Source organism: Papio anubis, chromosome 3 (assembly GCF_008728515.1).
Source record: "Papio anubis isolate 15944 chromosome 3, Panubis1.0, whole genome shotgun sequence".
Taxonomy (NCBI): Eukaryota; Metazoa; Chordata; class Mammalia; order Primates; family Cercopithecidae; genus Papio; species Papio anubis.
The window spans coordinates 94,289,615-94,315,684 of record NC_044978.1 but is presented as its reverse complement, the minus strand read 5'-3'; the positions used below and the strand labels follow the sequence as shown (position 1 = coordinate 94,315,684).

The following is a 26,070-nucleotide window of genomic DNA, read 5'->3' as shown; positions in this document are numbered from 1 at the left end:
CCCCGGAACAGGAGAGGCCAGGCTCCACCCCTCTGCAAACGGTGTGAACCTTCTGAGGCTCCACCCCATTGTGCGCTCCTACCAGTGCCAGACTAGTCGGAGGTTCTGCAGGGGAGCCATTTTTATTTGGCTGTCTCACCACGGCCAGCCCCATGAACAGGTGTTTTATTTTTCCTTCCTTTTACGGCAGTTGAGACTTTGTCCAAAGTTTCAGGGCAAGTGGTAAAGATGGGATTTAAACTCAGGTGGTCAGGCTGTAGAACCTGTACTTTTAACCATAGCGCAATAAACACAGAAATGTAGAAAAGAATGAGGCAGTATTAGAAGAAAAAATACTCTACTTTGGGCTGATACCTCTTAGCATTTTTATAGCTCATCATGATACAGGTTGAAAGCATTTAGTTTTATTGAGTTATAATACTTGCACTTAAAAAAAATGCATTGTAGACAACCAACTGTGTTGGGAGTTGGTCAGCTTCCAGAGATACTTGAAAACAAGTTGTCCAGTGAGTTCAGGCTTTTAAAAACATGTCCTTTAAGTTTATTCTCTCTCTCTCTTTCTCTCCCCCCAAAATATACTTTGAAAACATTAACTACAGTGCCTCTCAAATATTATCTTTCTCTTTATTCTGCCAAATTGCTTTCAATACATAAAGCTTAAGAGTAATGAAGCTGCCTTTTTAAAAGAAAGTTGTTATCCAAGTCAGTGTTTTCTTAAAAATGTCGATGTTTCAGAGGACTTCTTAGGATAAACAGATGTTATGAACACTTTATTTTTATTTATTATTATTTTTTTGAGACAGAATTTCACTCCTGTTGCCCAGGCCGGAGTGCAATGGTGTGATCTAGGCTCACTGCAACCTTTACCTGCAGGGTTCAAGCAATTCTCCTGCCACAGCCTCCGTAGTAGCTGAGATTACAGGCGCCCACCACTACGCCCGGCTAATTTGTTTTTTGTGTTTTTAGTAGAGATGGGGTTTCACGTCAGGGTGGTCTAGAACTCCTGACCTCAGGTGATCCACCCACCTCGACCTCCCAAAGTGCTGGGATTATAGGCATGAGCCACTGCACCCAGCCAGATGTTATGAACACTTTAAACACTGTTTGGTTAAAATGATAAAGGAAAGATTATTAATAAGGCTAATTACTACCAAAAAGGAACAACTGTTGAAATATTTTATATGACAAGAAACTCATTATAAGGGAATTACTTGAGGATACAACCGTGAAGAATTGGCATTTGCTAAAAGTATGTTGACAGAACTGGATTCCTACTCACAGGTTCAGCAAGATTAAGTAAATCAACTTAAGGGCCTATATATTCATTACAACCACAGTAGCATAAATACCATCTTATGGAAAAAATCTCTTTAAGCCAAAAACAAGGAAGAGAGCAGTTAAATGGATGTAAGTAAAATTATAGGTCATTGATTAGTAAATTATTCTGTATGGATGAAATACATTTCCTATAATAATTAAGCCTATCACATTTATTTTGATTAGGATAAATTGTAAATCATTTTGAAAATCAGTAAGAATTAAATGAATTCCTTCATTTTACCTACTGCATTGACTTTTACTCATGATCACACAGACAGTTTGGAGAGCATGTTACCTGCAATACGTCATCATGATTTAGCTTTTATGCTTCAATGTTTTATTTAGAATCTTTTGGCAGAGGAAACTGTTGATCTCAGTTAGCTAGAAACAGCTGCTTTTCTATTTTTATTTGTAGTTAATGTTTTCCAAGTGTCAAGCATATGTAGAGAAATTTTTTCCATACACTGATATTAAACATTTTATTTATATTTCTTTTATTTTTAATGGTCCTTGGGACTATTTAGAAAAGTGAGAGCCAATTAGAGCATTCATTGTAAATGCCTTTAGAAAAGAAAATCTCCCTTGGGTATTTCTATGGATGGGTCAATATCACATTTATTTATTTTCGTGGCATGCTCAAGTACAGTGCAATATTCTGGAAACAAAACCTGCTGTCTATTTTGACTGAGTTAAAAATACATGATCTCTTTCCAAGTTTTCAAAAGTTTCTTCCTAAAGACAAAGCAAGGTGGTTTTCAATAATCTTAGGTTTGGTTCTTTGTTTTGTCAATGAATGGATACCTTGAGAAAGTGGCCAGTTGATAATCTTAGTTTAATGAGTGTGGAAAACCAAACATCATATGTTCTCATTCATAAGTGGAAGCTAAGCTATGAGGAGGCAAAGGCATAAGAATGACACAATGAACTTTGGGGATACAGGGGGAAAGTGTGGAAAGAGGGTTAGCGATAAAAGACTACAAGTTGGGTGCAGTGTATACTGCTCATGGCATGTGCCAAACTTCGCGGGGTGCATGGGTGCATCAAAATCCCACAAATCACCACTAAGGAACTTACTCATGTTACCAAACACCACCTGTTTCCCAATAACCTATGGAAGTAAAAATTTTTAAATGAGTATTTCTTATTTCATATAGTTATATTTTTATTTTCTGGTCGAAGATGAAGATATTTTCTTCTTTTAGTTTGTGTTTTAGAGGGTTTTTTTTTTGGTTCCTGTGATACAAGTTTTGATAAATGTATGAGCCCTCCTATTTTTTATTTGCGTATTATGCATAGTTTATGCATAGTTTACTGAAAATTAGTGCAAAATGTGGGAAATAAGCTGATGGCAAGCACCATTGTGTCCTTTGATGACAGATACAGTGAGCGATAGAGCACATGTCCTGGGTCCTGAGTAGCATACAATGACCAGTGAGATTAAGAAACTAAGGAAGCAGGAAGAAAATGCTGTAAGATTCACCACATTTTATTTGTGGTGAGTCTTGGGGGAGGTAGAATTGCCCTAAATTTTTGAAGCACCAGGAAACCTTGATCGGAGACTCAGTTTCTAAACCATTGGCTCATGAGAAAGCCATGTTTCATCACAGGGCTGTGTGATTTGTGGTGGAAAAGAAACTCTTGGTTTTGTGGTTGTCGACCCCAAAAAGGAGGTCATTGCTGTGGCTTTCATCTTTGTCTTTGTGTTTACCTGGTTAGAATGACATATGGGAAAGTAGCTCTAGAGTTTTCTTAATGTGTTTTAAAATAAATACTTCTACTAATGTTTCAAACATAGGATTTTGTTTTGTTTTGTTTTTATCTTTCAGGAACATTACAAAAGGTCTATTTTAAATCAAATGGGAGTGAACCTTTGGTCACTGATGGTGAAATCCAAGGGTCCGATGTTTTTCTTACAAATACAATTTATAACCAGAGCACTGTGATTTCTACTGCACATCCCGACCAGCACATTCCAGCCTGGACTACGGATGCTTCTCTCCCAGGGGACCAAAGTCACAGGAATACAAGTAAGTCCAAAGGTGATACATGCTAGAGGCTTTTAATGTCCCACAAGTAGGTTTTTAAGTTCGGCAACCAATCCTTTTAATTCACAATCACTTGCTGGTCACAGAGGAAAATCTCCACTCAGTTTCCCGGTAAGCCTAGCTGAGTGCCCTATTCTGTTTGTTTGTTTGTTTGTTTGTTTAGACGGAGTCTTGCTCTTGTCACCCAGGCTGGAGTGCGGTGGTGCGATCTGAGCTCTCTGCAACCTCCATCTCCCGGGTTTAAGCAATTCTCCTGCCTCAACCTCTTGAGTAGCTGAGATTACAGGTGCCCTCCACCACACCTGGCTAATTTTTTTTTTTTGTAGTTTTGGTAGAGATGGGGTTTCACCATGTTGGCCAGGCTGGTCTCGAACTCCTGATCTCAAGTGATCCACCCGCCTCAGCCTCCCAAAGTGCTGGGATTACAGGCGTGAGCCACTGCGCCCTGCCAAATTCCCTATTCTTAAACATGAAATGACATCAGCCCAGATGTTCAGGTAGGAATGAGTAAGAAATGAAAATGTATCGATGCCATTCAATATTTCTGAGGTCTGAAAATTTACACTGCTTGCCCCAATATAGTGGCATTGATTCTGTAGTGGTTCATCTGTGAAAGTTTGCACTCCAGTTTTGAAGTTTTTCAAGTTTTAAGTTACTTATTTTGAGTTAATAAGTAAGTTAAGTCACTGACATTGTTGTTGGTCCCTTGCAGGAGGACCCATTCGATAACAGGATGCTGAGTGATTTAATGGGAGCTATCCCCCTATTTACTTTTTTTTTTTTTGAGATGGAATCTTTCTCTGTCTCCTAGGCTGGAATGCAGTAGCACAATCTCAGCTCACTGCAACCTACACCTCCTGAGTTGAAGCGATTCTCCTGCCTCAGCCTCCTGAGTAGCTGGGATTGCAGGCACGTGCCACCACGCCTAGCTAATTTTTGTATTTTTAGTAGAGACAGAGTTTCACCATGTTGGTCAGGCTGGTCTTGAACTCCTAACCTCATGATCCACCCGCCTTGGCCTCCCAAAGTGCTGGGATTACAGTCGTGAGCCACTGCACCCAGCCCCCTATTTACTTTTGAGACATTCATGTTTGTTTTTGTTTTTGTTTTTTATCTTGCTTCCTTTTTCACCTTCTATTATTGGCTGTAAAGTTTATTTTATATATTGGTGAATGACAAAAAAAAAAAAAAAATCACACCTTGAGAAAAATGGCATGTGCCAAACTCTTCTGCATGAGGACAAAGGGAGGGATTTGTTAGTTATTGCAGAAGAAGAGCTGGGAGAGAGAAAAGACAGAAAGTGTGGACACGGGGCATGATGAGGTGATGAGAGGTGACAGATGACATGCTCTGGAATGTGATTCTACCTTTTGATAAAGTTACTGTGCTTCCAGAATACTCGGTGGGAGTGGATTTGTATGGAAAATGCCAAGAAGCTTCAGCTCTGATACAACCAATGCTAATAAAAAATAATCAGAGCACAGTACAGCCACTGCCAGAATTTTATCCATAGTTGTCTGGCTCTTCATTTCTACTTTCTAAAACAAGGTTATGTGATTGAAAATTACACAAAGCCCATCCACCCATGATCATTGTCTTGAGTGTTTCTCTTTCATGAAAACCCACAAAGGGATATCACATCTTAGGTCTGAGATGGCATATTTATTTTTATTTTGAGCCAGGAAAGGGAGGATTAAGTTGACTTTTAGCTATCATAGTATATGTTTTCCAGTGTTGGAGGAAAAGCAGGATTATTCTATTTCTCCAACCCAAAAGAGACAGACAGTTTGGATTCCACTGTTTCACGGAGCACCTATGGGTATTAACTGTTTCTTGTGCATAGTGTTTACCATTGATTCATATGGATTTGGGTTCATTATCTGACAGTATTTTTGCAAACCAGAATTATGCCAAGTTAAATTTATTTTCCTCATGGGTTTAATTTTGAGGTTTTATTTTTCAGTCATGTCTTAAGCACTTCATTATTCTTAAGAACAGTGGTTTTCACTGCAGTCCCAGCTACTCCGGAGGCTGAGGCAGGAGAATGGCGTAAACCCGGGAGGCGGAGGTTGCAGTGAGCTGAGATCCGGCCACTGCACTCCAGCCTGGGCGACAGAGCCAGACTCCGTCTCAAAAAAAAAAAAAAAAAAAAAAAGAACAGTGGTTTTCATCAGAAGCGCAGAAGCAATTTAAACAAAAACTCAGTCAAGTTAATGTGGTTGCAGTTACAGTAATTGTTATTTTCTTCTACTAAGTGCATTTGTCTTTATTTTGAAAGTTCCATTATTTGTTAAGATTCAAACAGGATTGACAAACACATGTCCTGAAGAGTAAAGAAACATGTGGCAGTTGTTGCTCAGATTGGAAGTTTGATAGAAGTCTGTCTGACTCATTTGCTCTTCCTATGGCTGGAACGTTGCTTGTGAATATGAGCATAAATTGACATGTAGAAGAAATCCAGGTGAAATTAGGATGGTTAAATGGAGAAAGGCCAAAACCCTAGCATATGTGTCATTTGATGTTGTTAATGTACTTGACAGTTAGCATTAGTCTTTACTGTCTGGCCACATAGACTCAGTATACTGTCAATATCAACTAAAATTATTTATTGCAAGAAATTTGATAGCTTTCCATACATTTAAGTAATAGTGCAAGCCTGTGATTATAGAAGTTTTAGAGTTTTTAGGGAATGTTTGAATATTTTCTCTGTGATCCTTATAATTAACTGATGAAATACACCAGACTGGTAATAGCATACACCATTTTTTCACGGTGTGAAATTGAGGTTTAGAGAAATTAGTTGATGTATCCAGTATCACTTGCCTAGCAATTAGTAGACATGAAATTTTGATTCAGCTCTTAGGACTCTAAGATCAGTGCTCTTTCAAGTTTTTCATCATCATTTAATCTGATTGTTTTCTTTGCAGTAGCATTATTAAACAAATTTTAAGTTCTGGGAGAGAAGAAAGAGTAGACTTTTTTGTTGTTGTTTTTATTGCTGTATAGTCAATGTGTAATAAAATATTAGTTGAATGAATAAATAAATGAAGTATAGTCATTTTAAATTTTAATACATGATTTATCACTTTTGCTAGAAGTGCCTGATCACACTTCTACTACTTGATGTGTATTTCACCAATTTTACTTAAAGTATTATTTAATGTCTTAGATCTGTATTAACACCTAGCAGAGGGTTTACTTTTATCCTCCTCTTTTATTATTCTCAAATTAAGATGTTATTTTCAATTCGTGGCATATGTAAAAGCTATTTAAATATACTTCAGTCCAAAAATACAATGGTCAGACATTCTATTCTACCCAAATATCCTGGGTAGGAAAAGTACCAAGAAATAGTCTTTTCCTAAGACATTCTTCTTGGAGGTTCTTAATGTAATGCCAAGACATAGAATCCTGCATTTCGTAAAGCTTTAACTGGAATACCCCCTGTATTACACTGTGTAGCATAGTTAGGTTTTGTGAAAGTGAAATAAGTTTTATGTGATATCTGGTACTTCTGGAGTTAACATTAGTTACACTTTGAAAACAAATTATAATGTGAAAAAGGGGCCTATCTGGGGAGGGGGAGGGGGGAGGGACCGCATGTTCTCACTCATAGGTGGGAACTGAACAATGAGATCCCTTGGACTCGGGAAGGGGAACATCACACACCGGGGCCTATCACGGGGAGGGGGGAGGGGGGGGGGGGGAGGGATTGCATTGGGAGTTATACCTGATGTAAATGACGAATTGATGGGTGCTGATGAGTTGATGGGTGCAGCACGCCAACATGGCACAAGTATACATATGTAACCAACCTGCACGTTATGCACATGTACCCTAGAACTTAAAGTATAATAGTAATAAAAAAAACAACAACAGAAAAAGAAAAAAAGAAAAAGAAAAAGAAAAAAAAAAAAGAATGTATCAAAGATGACCCTAGGTTTCTGATTGGCTCAACTAGATAGTAAGTAACTGGTTAATTCTGGGAATAAAATTATTCTAGCTGTTTATGTAGCTAAATCTAATGCAGTGCTTTTTTAAAACTACATTTAAATCCTGGAATTAAATCCAAGAGCAAATTAAAAAAAAAAAAAAGAAAATAACAAGTACTACAATGTTGACAATATTTACTCTAAAGGAGACACTACTGGAGATTAACTTTTAATTTCTCAATCAATATTTACATTATTGCAAGAAATATATATGGGAAACTGGGAAACATGTGGCATAAACTTCCAAATATAATATCTATTAAAATGAAATATATACATATATTTAACCTGGGTAGCTAATGTTGTATAACATTCCATATAATAATAATGCTGTTTTAATAATAATTAAAAAAAAAAGGAAAAGGCCCATAGTTAATGTTCATACTATGTTTCAGCAAGGAATTTTTCTAGGTTGTATTCTGTATCTGGGATTTTATTTTCACCATTTTTTCCTTATGTATTTTATAACTATTTAAATATATATTTAACGAAAGGGAAAACTTCTGCCAACCAAGACCTTTTGGGTAAAAGATAACATGGAACACAATAAAATAACCTAGTAACTCTGATAAGACGTTAAAGTGACAAGAGAGTAAATTCATGTGCTGAAAGCTTAGGGTGTTCTGTTCTCTTATCACATCTTTGATAACTAGATCCTAAATCTTCTATTTCAGATGAAAATGCATTATCCCTCTCATGTACTTTTCTAAATATCTGCTTTTTTGAGATATAATTCATATACCATAAAACTCATTCTTTCAATGTGTACATTCAGCAATTTTCAAATATATCGCAGTGTTGCATAACCATCACCACTATCTAATTTTAGAATATTCTCATCGTTGCAAAAAAAAAGTCATATTCCCCACCCCCTATTTCCCCTTTCCCTCAACTCCTGGCCAAAACTAATCTAGTTTCAATCTCTATGGATTTTCTTATTCTGAAATTTTTATATGAAAAGCATCAGACAATATGTGGTCCTTTGTATCTCCCTTCTTTTATTTTGCATGATGCTTTCAGAATGCATCCATGATGTAGCATGTATCAGTACTTCATTTCTTTTAAGTGCTGAATAATATTCCATCATGTGGCTGTATCACATTTTTCTTTATCCAGTCATCCATTGTTAAAAATTAGGGTTGCATATACATTTTTAAAAACTATTATCAATAATGCTTCTATGAATATTCATGTACAAGTTTTTGTGTGGAAATGTTTCCAGTTCTCTTGTGTTTATACCTAGAAATGGAATTGTGTTATTTCTCTGTTTCCTTACTTGTCTTCAGTCTAGTTGTTCTATCCATTATTGAAAGTGGGGTATTCATGTCGTCAACTACTATTTCTTTTCTTTTCTTTCTTTCTTTCTTTCTTTCTTTCTTTCTTTTTTCTTTTTTTTTTTTTTGAGATGGAGTCTTGCTCTGTTGCCCAAGCTGGAGTGCAGTGCACGATCTCAGTTCACTGCAACCTTTGCCTCCTGGGTTCAGGCGATTCTCCTGCCTCAGTCTCCCAAGTAGCTGGGATTACAAGCACACACCACCATGCCGGCTAATTTTTGTATTTTTAGTAGAGACAGGGTTTTGCCATGTTGGCCAGCCAGTCTGGTCTTGAACTCCTGACCTCAAGTGATCAGCCCACGTTGGCCTCCCAAAGTGCTGAGATTACAGGATGAGCCACTACGCCTGGCCTTCTTTCAGTTCTATCAGTTTTTTGCTTCAGATATTTTGATGGTCTGTCATTAGGTGTGTAAATGTTTACAATTGTTATTTCTTCTTGCTATTTTGAAACTTTTATTAATATATAATGTCCTTCTTTATTTATTCTGCCCATTTTTGATTTTTTTTTTTTTTTTTTTGAGACAGGGTCTTGCTTTGTTGCCCAGGCTGGAGTGCAGTGGCATGATCTCAGCCTACTATAACCTCTGCCTTCTAGGTTCATGCGATTCTCCTGCCTCAGCCTCCTGAGTAGCTGGGACTACAGACACACGCCACCATGCCTGGCAAATTTTTGTATTTTTAGTAGAGACAGGGTTTCACCATGTTGGTCAGGATGGTCTTGATCTCCTGACCTTGGCCTCCCAAAGTGCTGGGATCACAGGAGTGAGCCACTGCGCCCGGCCACCATTGTTGATTTAAAGCCTATTTTGTTGATACTGATTTTCCTTAACTTATTCTGGAGTTATATCCTTATAAACTCATTGTAACTTGAAACTGTTGTAAGTAAAAAATACATTTAATACATCGAACCTATAGAACATTGTAGCTTAGCTTAGCCTTCACCTTAAATGTGCTCAGAACATTTATATTAGCCTCCAGTTGGACAAACCATGTAATACAAACCCTATTTTATAATAACATATTGGACAGCTCATGTATTTTATTGTATACCTTACTGAAAGAGAAAAACAGAATCGTTATATGAGTACTCAAAATACAGTTTCTATTAAATGTGTGTCACTTTTGCACAATTGTAAATTTGAAAAATTATAAAAGTCATAAGTGAGTCATAAGTGAGTCATAAGTGAGTCATCCCACTATCTTCTTTTGGTTACTATTTGCAGGGAATATTTTTATCTATCCTTTCACTTTCAACCTATTTGTGTCTTTGAATCTAAAGTGAGTCTGTGGTAGACAGCATATAGTTGGATTATGGTTTTATCCATTCTGCCAATCTCTGTCTTTTGATTGAAAAAATTTAATCCATTAATATTTGAAGTAATTACTGATGACAGACCTACTTCTGTCATTTTGCTATTTGTTTTTTATATACCTTATAGCTTTTTTTCATCCCTCATTTCCTGGATCATTGCCTTCTTTTGTGTTTAGTTTTTGTTTTTTTTTTAAGTATTGAAACATTTAAATTCCTTTCTCATTTCCTTTGTCATATATATATATATATATATATATATATATGTATCTCAAAGCACATATATATATATTCTATAGCTATTTTATTTATGGTTACCATTGGGATCACATTTAACATCCTAAAGTGATAGCACTCTAACTTGAATTTATTTATTTATTTATTTATTTATTTTTTTGAGACAGAGTCTTGCTCTGTCACCCAGGCTGGAGTGCAGTGGCGCGATCTCGGCTCACTGTAAGCTCCACCTCCTGGGTTCATGCCATTCTCCTGCCTCAGCTTCCCGAGTAGCTGGGACTATGGGTGCCTGCCACCAGGCCCAGCTAATTTTTTGTATTTTTAGTAGAGATGGGGTTTCACCATGTTAGCCAGGATGGTCTTGATCTCCTGACCTCGTGATCCACCTGCCTCGGCCTCCCAAAGTGCTGGGATTACAGACGTGAGCCACCGTGCCCAACCTCTAACTTGAATTTATACCAGTTTAACTTCAATAACAAAAACTCTGTTCCTTTAACTGCCCTGCCCCACCTCTGAAATTTTCAAACATTCGATAGAATCCAGAGTTCCAAAATAGTTACATCAGACAGATTCTGCCAGTGCAGTTGTTGTCTAGGTGGGGAGACAGATTGCTGGTGTTTTCTGTTCCACCATCTTCCCAGATGCTCTCTAGTAAAAAAATTTAACTTTGACAATTTTCTTCCCAGTATTTTCACTGCTTTTATGGAGGAGTGGATTTTTGGAGGATCTTACTTTGCCATTCTGGGAGTATTTCCTACTCCTCAATTGTTTTTTACCTTACTTATTCACTCTGATTCCTTCTTTCTCATTTCCTCCAATATGGGGAGTTGATTTTTCTCTTTCTCTTTTATATAATGTATGAGTGTGATTCTGTTATATATGTTATTTGTAATTGAAGTTATTTCCCATTTTTGCATAAATTCCTTCATTTCTTCTCCTTCTGCCTAAGAAGAACCTAATAACAGCCAAATGTGTATGATTTTATAGTTTTCTCCATCCTCTTGCAATCTCATTTAAACATGTATACATACATGTACACAGGATAATATTCACATAGAGGATTTGGGTAATTGTTTTTATTACTTTTTTTTTTTCACAAAATATCTTTCCCATCCAAGAATACTTCAAGTTAATATCTTCAAGGCAAAAGCTTAATTCTAATCTATTGTTATAATGACTAAATAGTATTCCATGTTGTCATTATACCATAATTTATTTCAACCATTTCCCCAATAATGGGAATTCACTTTATATCCAGCTTTTTCTCCCTCAATGAACTACATAGTCTTCTTTCTGAAGAAAAAATGATTTGGATGATGACCATGATACTGTCTAAATTGCAGTGATTTATTTACATTGATAACTAGACATGAACTGAAATGCCCTAAACTCATACCCAAAAGTTACTGGGTGTAGAAAGCTTATGCACCAATTCAAAACCCTTAGGTTATTCTTTCTTCTTAGTTTTATGTTTTTAACATGAGATGTTTTCATTAGCTTTAACATGAGCTCTACAAGAATATGAAGCTGGCTGGGCACGGTGGCTCACGCCTGTAATCCTAGCACTTTGGGAGGCTGAGGCAGGTGGACCACCTGAGATCAAGAGTTTGGGACTAGCCTGGCCAACATGGCAAAACCTTGTCTCTACTAAAAATACAAAAATTAGCCAGGCATGGTGGCATGCACCTATAATCCCAGCTACTCGGGAGGCTGAGGTAGGAGAATCGCTTGAACCTGGGGGTGGAGGTTGCAGTGAGCCAAGATCACACCACTTCACTCCAGCCTGGGCAAAACAGCAAAACTCCACCCAAAATATATATATGCAGCTAAGAGGATCAGAGCAGGTCTTGGAGTTTTACCTGGGTTACTACTCATCAGGCAACTATCCAAGAGGAGAGTTTGAGAAAGGGAGTCTAATTAGACATCTGAAATCCGGTAAATCTCTTACCTGTTAAGGGATGTTGGCCAGGCTGGTCTCAAACTCCTGACCCCGAGTGATCCTCCTGCCTCAGCCTCCCAAAGTTCTGGGAATACAGGCGTGAGCCTCCATGCCCAACTTATAACCATAATTTTATAATAGGGACAAGCATAAATAATATCTTGAAATGTTTGTGACAACTCTATATTGATGCAAATATCTATGATTTCTAATTTTTTCTATAGTTGTTGCCTACATTGGCAATTTAATTATACTACATTTCAGTTGGGTGTTATTGGAAATAGAGATGTTATTTTTTCCCCATACAAGTTCATAGACAGCCTAAATTTTATGTAGGGGCCATTGATTCTTTGGATTCTGATTATGGGCACCTGCTCTAGAGGAAAAAAATATTTTGTTGGTACCTTGGCGGGTCTGAGGTCTGCCTAAGCTGCTTCTCAAGGTCTTAGTGATGTTCCAAAAATCACTGTAGTCATGACCCCTAGATGCCATTCCCACGTGCTGTGGTGGACACTAGTGTTAGACCCCATTGTTCAAGTCCAGTTGGTTTCTCTCCTCTATATATTAAATCACATCTTTTATGTTTAAAGAACAATTATGAGATTCAGACATGGACTTCTGGCTAACAGCAACATCTAAGCAAGAATGAGTGCAATATTTAAGTAATTGTTGCATGCTTATTTGGTTGTTAGCATTCTAGTAAAGACTTGCACAATTCTAGAGGGAGAAAAGTAGCTCGAATGTAAGAATGGACTCTCTTTTTCTCTTTTCCCTGATTTCCTTCCCTTCCTCCTCATTCCATCTTTAGACGATTCTTTCCCTAGGATGTATTAGGTTCCTCCTGGAAAGAGCAAACTCAGTCATCTTGCAGAACTAGGCTTCTGAAAGCAGTAATGGAACAGTGACTGTTTTACTCCCCTTTGGGTATAGTCCTAGATTTCCTATTTCAAAGATGTCTTGGCAAGACTCCTGACCCTCTCTCCTAAATGAATCCTGCAATATCCTCCAGGTGACAAATGCCCCCAAGCTTATATGTTTATGTCATATTAATACATATAGCAAGTGAGGGTCAGAGTTAAACAGTCACATCAAAAGAGCTTGTGGCTCAAATTTTTTCTCTGCAGCTTCATTATCACAATTTTCTCTTTAGGAAGAACAGCCCAATACCCTTGATTCACAGAGAGAAAAAAAGGAAAACAAACAAAACAGTAGCATGTTAACAGCATTGCAAAAATAATTCTCGTCAAACTCAATGACAAAATGATCTTTTAAAAGTCAAAGGCTCAGATGAAAGTCAAAACAAAAATCAAAAAAACAGAAAAACCCAAACTGTGTAATTTATTTTTATCTCTGGTTCTGAAAGAAAAATTGGCACTTTATGTAATCTTTTGCCTGAATTATTCAATTTGTTGACTATCTCAGGTTTTTGGTATTTGTATTATTTTGTGTTGAAAGCAAAAATCCCATCAGTGGGAATCTGTTTGCTATACTTGCGCCTTTGGAAAATATGCCTTTTCACTTGTAGCTGAAATGATTAGGGTAATGAGTTTTCCAAACCAAAAGCTTTACATCTGTTCAATTTGATGCAATCCACTTCTTGTGTTTCAGTGTTAACACATTTTATTCTTCTATTTTGCTGCTCTGGATCATTAATCTAATATTCACATGTGGTGTTTGATTTTTTTTTTTTCAAGATGGAGTCTTGCTCTGTCTCCCAGGCTGGAGTGCAGTGGCACGATCTTGGCACACTGCAACCTCCACCTCCTGAGTTCAAGCGATTCTCCTGCCTCAGCCTCCTGAGTAGCTGGGATTATAGGTGTGCGCCACCACGCCTAGCTAATTTTTGTATTTTTAGTAGAGATGGGGTTTCGTCATGTTGGCTAGACCGGTCTTGAACTCCTGACCTCTTGATCTGCCCGCCTCGGCCTCCCAAAGTGCTGGGATTACAGGCGTGAGCCACCGCGCCTGGCCAGGGTTTGAATTAATAAGACTTATGGTATAGTACCTGTTTATAATTATATTAAGCTGTGTAAACCCATTCTGATGTCTGTGTACTTTTCTAAATTGTATGAGATGTCTCAAATTTTAGAGAATCTAGGTTAATATTCTGTGAAGCACCAAATCAGCAGCTATTTATTGGATGTCATACTCTGGGTTTTTGCAGTATGGACTATAAAGATGGATAAGACAGAGGTCCTGTCCCCAAGCAGCCAGTTATCTACTAACTGCCTTGCAACATGAACATATTCTTATGACTTGAGAAATAAAGTGAGAAATTTTATAAGACAGGCTCAGAAAGCAAACATGATCGATTTCGATTCTTTTTATTTTTCTAAAATATAATATTGCTAATTCATACCATTTTAATTCTATAATAAATGCAACATTTTTTTCATAAAGTTTTCTTTACAAGGACAAAAATATATTTTAATTTAAAGGTCTATCTTGGAACTTCTATTTTTAAACAGATTAAACTGCTTCATTTTAAAATTTAATAATTATCTTGAATCAGTTGAACAGAGCCTGTAGTTTTCAATTTTGTCTGTAGAGTATGGGAAGGCCAACATTGCTGTTGCTGGTATTAATGGGAATGTTATCACCTCAGGAAGTGGGAGATATAAAATTTTGTAATTTTCTCATTGGAATTGCCTCCAAATTCCTCCATTGTTTTTTAAGTAATCAAGCTCAGAGAGTTTGTTTTGTTGTGGCTATATGTTTGTAGATGTGCACTCAACATAATCCTCTAGAATGTGCATTTCAGGAGACTGATTTATGATGTCCTGATAGCTGTTAAGCCACAGTAACTATGTTACCATATAATGTGTTCTTTAAAGTAAACGAAAAATTTTTTAAATGAATAATATGGGAGGTTGCTGTGGGAAAGAAATGAAGACTTGGTCGGGTGTGGTGGCTCATGCCACACCCAGCAACTTGAACCTGGGAGGTTGAAGTTCAAGTGAGTCGAGATCTCACCACTGTACTCCAGTCTGGGCAACAGAGTGAGACCTTGACTCAAAAAAAAAAAAAAAAAACCCCAAAAAATCCTAGCACTTTGGGAGGCTGAGGTGGGTGGATTGCTTGAATTCAGGAGTTTGAGACCAGCGTGGCCAACATGGCAAAACCCCATCTCTACAAAAAATACAAATAGTCAGGCATGGTGAGGAGCGCCTGTAGTCCCAGCTACTCGGGAGGCTGAGGTGGGAGAAGCACTTGCGCCTGGGAGGTTGAGTTGAAGTGAGCTGAGATCTCACCATTGCACTCCAGCCTGGGCAATGGAGTGAAACCTTGACTCAAAGAATCCCCCAAAACAAAAGACAAAACCCCAAATCCATAGAAATGGAAACCTTACATCTAAAGTTTTTTTCCTAGAGTTTCTCTAGCTTGTTCTAGAGATTGGGTAATGGCCAAACAATCATATCACAGCCAATCATGAGAAGTAGTGAAGCAGAAAATGCCTGGGGACACATCAAACACCATTAACTTCCCCGTAGAGTTGGCCCTACAGGTGCCAACTTTCTCCCTCTTCAGCTGAGCTTCTGTGTCTTCCCTCTATCCACTCTCAGTGCCTTCCCTCTGAAGATCTGTTTAGAGCATTCCAGTCATTAAGAAAATGCAGCACATATACACCATGGAATACTATGCAGCCATAAAAAAGGATGAGTTCGTGTTCTTTGTAGGGACATGGATGAAGCTGGAAACCATCATTCTTAACAAACTATTGCAAGAGCAGAAAACCAAACACTGCTTGTTCTCACTCATAGCTGGGAATTGAACAATGAGAACACTTGGACACAGGATGGGGAACATCACACTCCGGGGCCTGTCGTGGGGTGGGAGGAGGGGTAGGGATAGCATTAGGAGATATACCTAATGTAAATGACTAGTTAATGGGTGCAGCATACCAACATGGCACATGTATACGTATGTAACAAACCTGCATGTTGTGCACATGTACCCTAGAACTTAAAATATATATAAAAAAGAAAGATAATAAATGAGGCAATTCTTTTTTTTTTTTTTTTTTTTTTTGGAGACGGAGTCTTGCTCTGTCGCCCAGGCTGGAGTGCAGTGGCGCGATCTCGGCTCACTGCAAGCTCCGCCTCCCGGGTTCCCGCCATTCTCCTGTAAATGAGGCAATTCTTAAAAAAAAAAACAAAAAACAAAAAAAATGCCAGTCATCTCAGTCCCTCCAGGGGTGCTGTTCCACTTGTATGTGTCTAGTCAGCCATCTTGCCCTCTCTCTAATTTCTTTATTGTTAAAGAGAAAACATGAAATCTAACTTCTTAACAAAGTTTTGAGTATACATTACACTTGTTAATGTGCCCATTGTTGTACAGCAGATCCCCAAAACTTTTTCATTTTGCACGCCTGAAACTCTATACCCATTGGTTAGCAACTCCTCGTTTCCCCTTCTGCCCAACCTCTGGCAACCATCATTCCACTTTCTGCTTCTATGAGTTTAACTATGTTTGATACTTTAGGTAAGTGGAATCATGCAATATTCGCACTTTTGTGACTGGCTTATTTTACTTAGCATAATGTCCTCAAGTTTCCTCCATACCGTATGATATGACAGAATTTCCTTCTTTGTTGAGGTTGCTGCTGCTTTTCTAGAAGAAGCCACTGCAAGACTTGTCAGTGGAGCTAGTCTAACAGTCTGGCACATGATAAGAACTCAGAAAATACTAGCCAGAAAGGTTAGGAGGAGTCTACTTGCTCCCTTTTCCCCTTTGCTTTGACCCATGTACTACAATTTCTCTTTCGTGCTGACTCCCACATCCCTCACCAAAAAACAAGCCAGACTTATGACAGAGAAGCTGGTCACATTTTTTAGTTTATTTTAAAAGCTTTTTTAAAAAATAATAATTTGATTATTTATCAGAATTATATATCTACTATTTAAGCAGTATAGAAAACTGGAAGCATAAAGCAAGAAGGAAAAAAATCATTCCAAATTACCCTACCCAGAAAGAAACCATGTTTAATAATGTGAACTAAACATCCTTCCACACCCAGGAGTGTTTTATCTTTTAGCGATTAATAATAAATATAAAAGGTAAATATACCTTTTATCTTTCAAATCAATGAACCTGGTTTAAGTAAATATATATACCTAGGCATATATTTATATACTAAACATACCTAGAAGGTATATTTATTAGAAGATAAAAGGTATATTTATTAAAAGAAAGAAATGACATGTCTTATGTGTATCTTAAGGAGACTAGAAGTTCATTTTAAATGTTTCCTTTTGAGTATGTAGAACATGCCTTTCCTTACAATCTTATTCTCCATAAAAATCTTCCTTTGCAGAGTCAGAGAGTAAAAAGGAAAACAGTTGCTCAACTTGATTCTGACTTATGATAGATTTTAAGTTTAGAGGATTCTGAGTTAGAGAGGGTTATCTAAATGAGCCTTTTACAAATACATTAAGGACCACAATACCCAGCTGGTATAATCCAGGCTTTTGTATGCAAACCTGCCCTGTTAGTCCTAGAATTCATTACTCCCATACTCAAATCTTAATTATTACTACATAATTACTCCCAATAAACTACATAGGACTGAAAGTCCACTGAGATCTCATCACCTTCGTAAGTGGTGAAATTTAAAACAAACCACTAGTGAGGCAGTGGATTTTACAATAAATCCTTTACTTATTGAACATGTTGCTCCAGTAAGTAATTTTTTATACTCTCATCATTATAGAATTTATTTTTACCACTGTTGGCATGAAAAACAAATAATTTCTATATGTGTTAAATTTTGGCTAAATATGTAAAATGTGTTCCAATTCCAAATTCTTTTTAAAAAATATTCTATAGCACTAAGTGCCTTTGTATAATAGAGACTGAATACGTATTTTTAAATGACTAACGTTTTAAAATGCTTACTTTTTAAAAAAATTATAACTCCCAGCATTGTTTTATTGTACAAGTAAGCAAAACTAAGTAATTCAACTTTGAATTTTGTTCCTATATAAATCAGTAACTATTCCCTTTATAAATGGATACATTATAGAATCCAGAAGAAAAAAGCAGAATGAAAGCTTACTTTGGGTCTTTGCCTCAATTTTCCTACCTATGTAACTTGGATACAAATCTCTCCCCTGTCTAGTTCACAGAGTTTTTGTGAGTCACGAATGAGATAATAATAATAGCAAAAACTTCTATATCACATACTATGTGCTGGACATTGTGTAAACATTGTTTTATCTTTATAATAAACCCATTACACAGTTATTATTATTTCCATTTTACAGATAAGGAAACTGATAAACAGAGGAGTTCAATAACTTGCCAAAGGCCACATAAATATAAAATAGTAAGCCAGGATTTTGAATCAGACTGTGGAAACAACATACTATGTACAGAAAAGTGTTTAACAAACTTGAAGACACTATATGCATTTTAATTATTGTTATTATTCAATCATTCATAATTCTAGGATGGATGATTTTATGGGGCAAGGTGTAGTTCTTTCACAATCTATAAAAAAATGCCTGACAGATGCTGCTACAGCTGCAATGTTAAATCTCACTTAATTCTATGGAATGTGAATAATTGATTTACAAAAACAATTGACCCCTCACTGTTTTAAAAGCATTGTCACAGTAAGTAGTTTCTTGAATGAATGAATTGCAACTTGTTATGAGCCTTTACTTATGATTTAAACGTCTTAAAACCAAGTATGAATGTGCATTTAGTAATAAGATAGAGACAATTACATATATACATATATGTAATGTGAAAGCTTGAAGCTTGGCAAAATACATCACCAAGAGAATCAGGGTTGCATTAGAAAACGTTTAGTCTAGAATATATACAATTATATAGAAAATAAACTCCCAAGCCTCGTATTTCTCTTGACAAGAATAGCTAGCTTTTACTTAACTCTGATAATTTACATGGCATTGCACAAAATAGTTACATATTTTTGTATAACTTAGCAAAACATTGGCTTAACTGTGCCTTCACTATATCTGTAAAGACTTTTTACAAATGTTATAAATCACTCATTAAGAAAATGTGTCTTTTGTTTCCTGATTTTCTCTTATGAGAAGTAGAATAGTTACCATGTTTAGGTTTGGTTTACAGTTAGTTAAGACCTGAATAGATAATCAAATACCACATGTTTTCACTTATAAGTGGGAGCTAACTGATGAGAACACATGGACACATAGAGGGAAACAACACACACTGGGGTCTATCAGAGGGTGGAGGGTGGGAGGAGGGAAAGAATCAGGAAAAATAACTAATGGGTACTAGGTTTAATACTTGGGTGACAAAATAATCTGTACAATAACCCCCCATGACACAAGTTTATCTATGTAATATACCTGCACATGTACCCATGAACTTAAAATAAAAGTTAAAAAAAAAAAGAAGCTTAAATCTTCATAGAGAGACCCTGTCTTCAGTTTTGTGTTTTCTCTTAGCTTACTGTAACCCTCTTACGGATCTTCCTAAGTACACAATATCCTTTCAAATTAGTTTTTCCCAGAAATCATTCTGGCAAAATGTTTCTTCTTAGGTGAATTATCTAGAATAGAGAATGATCTTCATTATTCCACTCTGCTGATGTAGTCCTGACCCGAGTTGACTACCTTCCTGGTACAGCCAGGAATAGGCACCAAAAATTTCCAGTCTAATTGGTCCCTCTGTGAGGGCTCACAACCCATTTTTTCCCAATGCAAAATGCTGCCTTTATTTACACGAAATATGAAAAAAGTTGTTGTAATATCACTTGGATCTCTTTTTATTTTTTAACCTCAAATAATTTTGGGGGGTGAGTACACTTAAAATCTGCTTTCTTAGCAATTTTCAAAGTGTACAGGGCATTATTATTAACTATAGTCACCATGCTGTACAATAGGCTGCTTGATCTTACTTCTCCTGTCTAACTGAAATTTTGGATCCTTTTACCAACATATCGCAATCCTCACCCTTGCAGCCCTAGTACATGGTAACCATCATTTTACTCTCTGCTTCTATGAGTTCAACTTTTTAAGATTCCACATATAAGTGAAATCATGTGGTTTTTGTCTTTTGGTGCTTAGTTTTCACTTAACAGAATGTTCTCTAGGTTCATCTGTCTTGTCATAAATGACAAAATTTCCTTCTTTTTAAAAGCCAGATAGTATTTCATTGTGTGTATATACTACATGTTCTTTATCCATTCATCCATTGACGGACATTTTTGTTGACTCCATATCTTCGCTATTGTGAATAATGCTGCAGTGAACATGGGAGTATAGATTTCTCTTCAACACTTTGATTTTACATCCTTTGGATATATAGCCAGTAATGGGGTTGTTGGATCATTTTGTAATTCTATTTTTATTTTTTGGGAGAAATGTCCATACTGTCTTCCATAATGGCTATACTAATTTACAACCCTATCAACAGTGTGCAAGTGCTCCCTTTTCTCCACATCCTCACCAGCACTTGTTATTTTCTGTTTTTTCATTTTTTGTTTTTGTTTTAGTAATAGCCATCCTAACAAGTATGAGGTAATAACTCATTGTGGTTTTAATTTGCATTTCTCTGATGGCTAGAGATCTTGAACCTTTTTTTCATATACCTGTTGGCCATTTGTATGTTTTTTTTTTGAAAATGTCTATTTAGGGCCTTTTCCCACTTTTAAATTTAGTTATTGTTTCCTAACTACTCAATAAAATTCCTTTTGTATTTTGAATATTAACCCCTTATCAGATGTATGGTTTGCAAATATTTTCTCCCATTTTGTAAGTTATTTCTTTGCTGTGTTGACTGTTGCCTGTGCAGAAGCTTTTTAGTTTGATGTAATCCCATTTGTCTATTTATACTTTTGTTGCCCTTGCCATTGGGATCATATTCAAAAAATTATTAACCAGACCAATGTCACTGAGCTTTTCCCCTATGTATTCTTCTAGTAGTTTTATAGTTTTAGGTTTTCAATGCAAGTTTTTAATTCATTTTGAGTTAATTTTTTGTATGGTGTAAAATAAAAGGCTAATCTCATTCTTCTAAATCTTTATATCCAGTTTTCTCAACACTATTTATTGAAGAGACTATTGTTTCCCCATTGTGTATTCATGACATCTTTGTTGAAAATCAATTGACCATCAATGTGTGGATTTATTTCTGGATTCTTCATTTGATTACATTGGTTTATATGTTTATATGCCAATATCATGCTTTTTTGATTACTATAGCTTTGCAGTGTATTTGGAAATCAAGTAGTGTGAAACCTTCAGTTTTCTTTTTGCTCAATTTTTTTTTTTGGTTGTTTATTTTTTGTGTGTTTCCATATGACTTCTAGGATTTTTTGTATTTCTTTGAAAAATGTTATTAGAATTATAATAGGGATTGCACTGAATCTGTAGATCACTTTGCATAGTATGAATATTTTAATCAGATTAATTCTTCCAAACCATGAATACAGGATATTTTTCTATTTATTTGTGTTTCTTTAACTTCTTTCATCAATGCTTCATCATTTTCAGTGTAAGATCTTTCACCTCCTTGGTTAAATTTATTCCTAAGTATTTTTTTTTTGTAGCTGTTGTAAATGTGATTGTTTTCTTGATTTCTTTTTTTATATAGTTTGTTGTTAATGTATAAAAATGGTTTATTTTTATTTTTAATTTTATTTTATTTTTCTCTCCTTCATTTCTGATTGAAACAACTGATTTTTTATGTTGATTTTGAAAATACTACTTTTACTACTTTTCTGCATGTGCTTATTCTAACAGGTTTCCTTGTGGAATCTTTAGGTTTTTCTAAATATAAGATCATGTTGTTGCAAACAGAGACCATGTAACTTCTTTCTTTCCAATTTGATTGCCTTTTATTTCTTTCTCTTGCTTAATTGCTCTGGTTAGGACTTCCAGTACTATGTTGACTAGTAGTGGCAAGAGCAGGCATCCTTGTTCTCTTCCTGATCTTAGAGGATGGCTTTTCTCTTTTCCCATTGCGTATGTTGTTAGCTGTGGATTTGTGGTAGATGGCCTTTATTGTGTTGAAGTACATTTCTTCTATACCTAATTTGTTGTAGGCCTTACCATGAAAGGATGTTTAATTTTCTCAAGTGTTTTTTCTGTCTTTTGAGATGGTCATATGGTTTTTGTCTTTCATTCTGTTAAGGTGATGTATCACATTTATTAATTTGTGTATGTTGAAACATCCTTGCATCCCAGGTATAAATTCCACTTGATCATGGTAAATGATCTTTTGAATGTGCTGTTGAATTCAGTTTGCCAGCATTTTGTTGAGGATTTTTGTATCTATATTCATGAAAGTTATTAACTTGTAATTTTCTTCTCTTGTAGTGTCTTCGTCTGGCTTTGGTATCAGGGCAATGCTGGCTTTGTAAAATGTGTTTACAAATATTCGTTTTTCTTCAGTTTTTTGGAAGAGTTTGAGAAGAATTGGTATTAGTTCTTTAAATGTTCTGTGGAATTAATAGTGAAGCCGTCAGGTCCTGGGCTTTTCTGTGATGGAAGACTTTTTATTACTGGTTCTTTCACTCACGTCAGTGAGAAGAGACCACCAAACAGGCTTTGTGTGAGCAACAAGGCTATTTATTTCACCTGGGTGCAGGTGGGTTGAGTCGGAAAAGAGAGTCAGCAAAGGGAGATGGGGTGGGGCCGCTTTATAAGATTTGGGTGGGTAGTGGAAAATTCCAGTCAAAGGGGGTTGTTTTCTGGAGTGCAGGGGTGGGGGTCACAAGGTACCCAGTGGGGGAGCTTTTGAGCCAGGATGAGTCAGGAGAAGGAATTTCACAAAGTAATGTCATCAGTTAAGGCAGGAACAGGCCATTTTCCCTTCTTTTGTGATTCTTCATTTACTTCAGGTCATCTGGATGTATACTTGCAGGTCACAGAGGATATGATGGCTTAGCTTGGGCTCAGAGGTCTGACAGATTCAATATCCTTTCTCATTATTGGGCTGTTCAGGTTTTCTGTTTTTTCATGAGTCGGTCTTGGTAAGTTGTATGTACCCAGGAATTTATGCATTTCTTCTAGGTTATCTAATTTGTTGTTGTATAATTCATAGTAATCTCTTATGATCCTTTGCATTTATGTGGTGTCGATTATAAGGTTTTCTCTTCTGAGTTTTCTTTTTCTTAGCATCCTATTCTCATTTATGGATGCAATACCTATTTAAATCTATATATCTTGCCTCATAGGAGACAGTCATGGTTTAGAGTTATTTTCATGGCATAGCTATTAATTGCTCATTGTTATCATTCTTTAAATTTTCTCGGGTAGGATGATAAATTACATGATCACTTTACTCTGAAGTTATTGATGATTTTTTAAAAAGTTCTCTTCTGTCTTGAACTATTTCTATTTTTTCAGAATGACATTTTCAGTTATTATTAACCTTATCTGTGGTACCAATAGCCATGCCAGTTTTCTCGGTTTTCAGACCACTTGTGTAATTTTTTTAGAGATAGATGACTATTTTTCTTTCTTTTTTCTTTTTAATGGTGGTAATTTCCTGGCCATCTTGTATTCTGTGTCTGTGGGTGGAGTGAGGAGCAATTGTTTCATATACAGATCTTTAATGTCTCCCTTTTTTAGTTCCAGTTTTTGTTCTTCTTCTCTGCCTTATCTGCCAACTCCAGCCCGGAACGTCTCCTAGGTTCTGCTGGGCAAATTGACTTCATCCTCTTTCATAAACTTCAAAATTTTTTGCATGCTGTTTTTGGATGGTGGAAATTTGCTAAAAATATTTATGTACTGATGGAAGCCCTTCTCTATGCTCTTTACTGTTATGAGTTTATGCTTTTTTCCCCTTGACTATTCTTTTTTTTTGTGAGGTGTCAGGAGGGAGGATATATGCTTAATCAAACATCTTGAATAGGAAAATAGTTGTACTTTTTTTTTTTTTTTTTTTGAGACAGAGTCTTGCTCTGTTGCTCAGGCTGGGGTGCAGTGGTGTGATCTCAGCTCACTGCCAACCTCCTCCTCCCGAGCTTAAGCAATTCTTCTGCCTCAGCCTCCCGAGTAGCTGGGATTACAGGTGCCCGCCACCATACCCAGCTAATTTTTGTATTTTCAGTAGAGATGGGGTTTCACCATGTTGGCCAGGGTGGTCTCAAACTCCTGACCTAGGTGATCCACCCGCCTTAGCCTCCCAAAGTGCTGGCATTACAGGTGTGAGCCACTGCGACCTTTATTTTCTTTTATAATTAGTATAATGATGCCTTCTCTATTTATTTTTCTGGCAGAGGTTTCTGGTTGAACACCAGTATTCTTTCTCCTTCATTTGTAATTGATCCCACTCCCCATTTTTATCTGGGCACATGTCAAACTGGAATAATCCTAGCCTGTCATGCAACTAGATGTGGCCATGTGACGAAGTTCTGGATAATGGGATATATGTGGAAGGGTCTTGTAGCAGCTGGAACTGTTCTTAAGAAATAGTAAGAGTGTGCCCTTGTCCTCTTTACTACTTCTCCACCCTTCTGTCTGGACCATAGGTTTCACTGTCTTGGGCCATGAAGTTAGGGCTACATAAAGAGCCTATGTTTCTGGCACCACGGGATCCAATTCCTGTCCTGGACGACTCATCTAGACTACTATAGGGCAGAGAAATTTTGTTCTGCTTAGAGCAATGTTATATTCAGTTTTCCTTCACTACAGCCAAACCAAACCTAACTAATACAACCTTAAAAGATAAGGGTAGAAGTGGTTTGTAAACTATAAAGGGGTACTCAAATGTCAGATATTATCATACCTTACTCCAGATTCGATTTTGAGCTCTGCCTCTGAACTAGCTACTTTTCAACTTTCAAATCTTTTTATCACCAACAGCTGGATTAAAGTAGAATAAAATATATTCATCTATTAAATGATTATGTAGTTGTTAGTTCTTTAAAATAATCTCAAAACCACAAAAGTAAAGAAAAAGTGTTAGAATATTTCAGTACATTAATCTCCCTAATAAGGAGCTTATAAAAGTAGAAAAAACACCCCTAAAAGTCAGTAGGAAAAATCTTCCAAGGATATGAAACTGAAGACAAAATGCAAATGGTCCTTAAATATATGAAAAGGTGCTCAACTTCACTGGCAACAAGTTAAATGCAAATGAAAAATCACCCTACAATATAATTTCTCACCTATCAGATTAGCAAAAATCCAAAAGTTTGACACTATTCTCTGTTGATGAGACTGAGAAAGCAGACATCCTCACACACTGTTGGCGAGAATGCAAAATGGTATTTCTCGACGATGGGGGAATTTGACAATAGCTGCCAAAATTCTGAAAGCATTTATCCGTTTACCTAGCAATTCTACTTCTGGGAATCTATTGTACTTTTCAGGCATATGTACAGGTTACTTATTACAGCAATATAATAGCAAAAAGTTGAAAACAGTTCAAATATTTATTAAAGGGAGGTTTTTAAAATAAATCCCAGTACAACATACAATGGAATGTTATGTGGCAGTAAAGGAAACAATGAAGCTCTCCAAATGCTACTATTTTTTTTTGATGGTGGGGAACGGAGTCTTGCTCTGTCGCTCAGGCTGGATGGAGTGCAGTGGAGCGATCTCGGCTCACTGCAAGCTCCACCTCCCGGGTTCACACCATTCTCCTGCCTCAGCCTCTGGAGTAGCTGGGACTACAGGTGCCCACCACTATGCCCGGCTAATTTTTTGTATTTTTAGTAGAGACAGGGTTTCACCGTGTTAGCCAGGATGGTCTCAATCTCCTGACCTTGTGATCCACCCACCTCGGCCTCCCAAAGTGCTGGTATTACAGGCGTGAGCCACCATGCCCGACCCCTAGGATGTTTTCTATCTTGCATTTTTCAAATGATCTCTTAATATTCAGTGGTTTCTTTGGCTAGATGGAGGGAATGAGCCTTTTGTTATTCAAATATGGGCTTCCATCAAAGGCA

General features: G+C 36.7%; 1 protein-coding gene across 2 annotated transcripts in view; it reads left to right on the top strand.

Annotated features, from left to right (window-relative positions):
- CORIN (corin, serine peptidase) overlaps nucleotides 1-26,070 on the top strand; it is a 279,582-nt gene that overhangs the window by 71,444 nt on the left and 182,068 nt on the right. For both annotated transcript variants that reach the window (XM_021938640.2, XM_021938639.2), the window contains exon 3: nucleotides 3,147-3,347. In XM_021938640.2, the coding sequence (XP_021794332.2) occupies nucleotides 3,147-3,347 (201 nt within the window). The remainder of the gene's footprint in view (nucleotides 1-3,146; nucleotides 3,348-26,070) is intronic.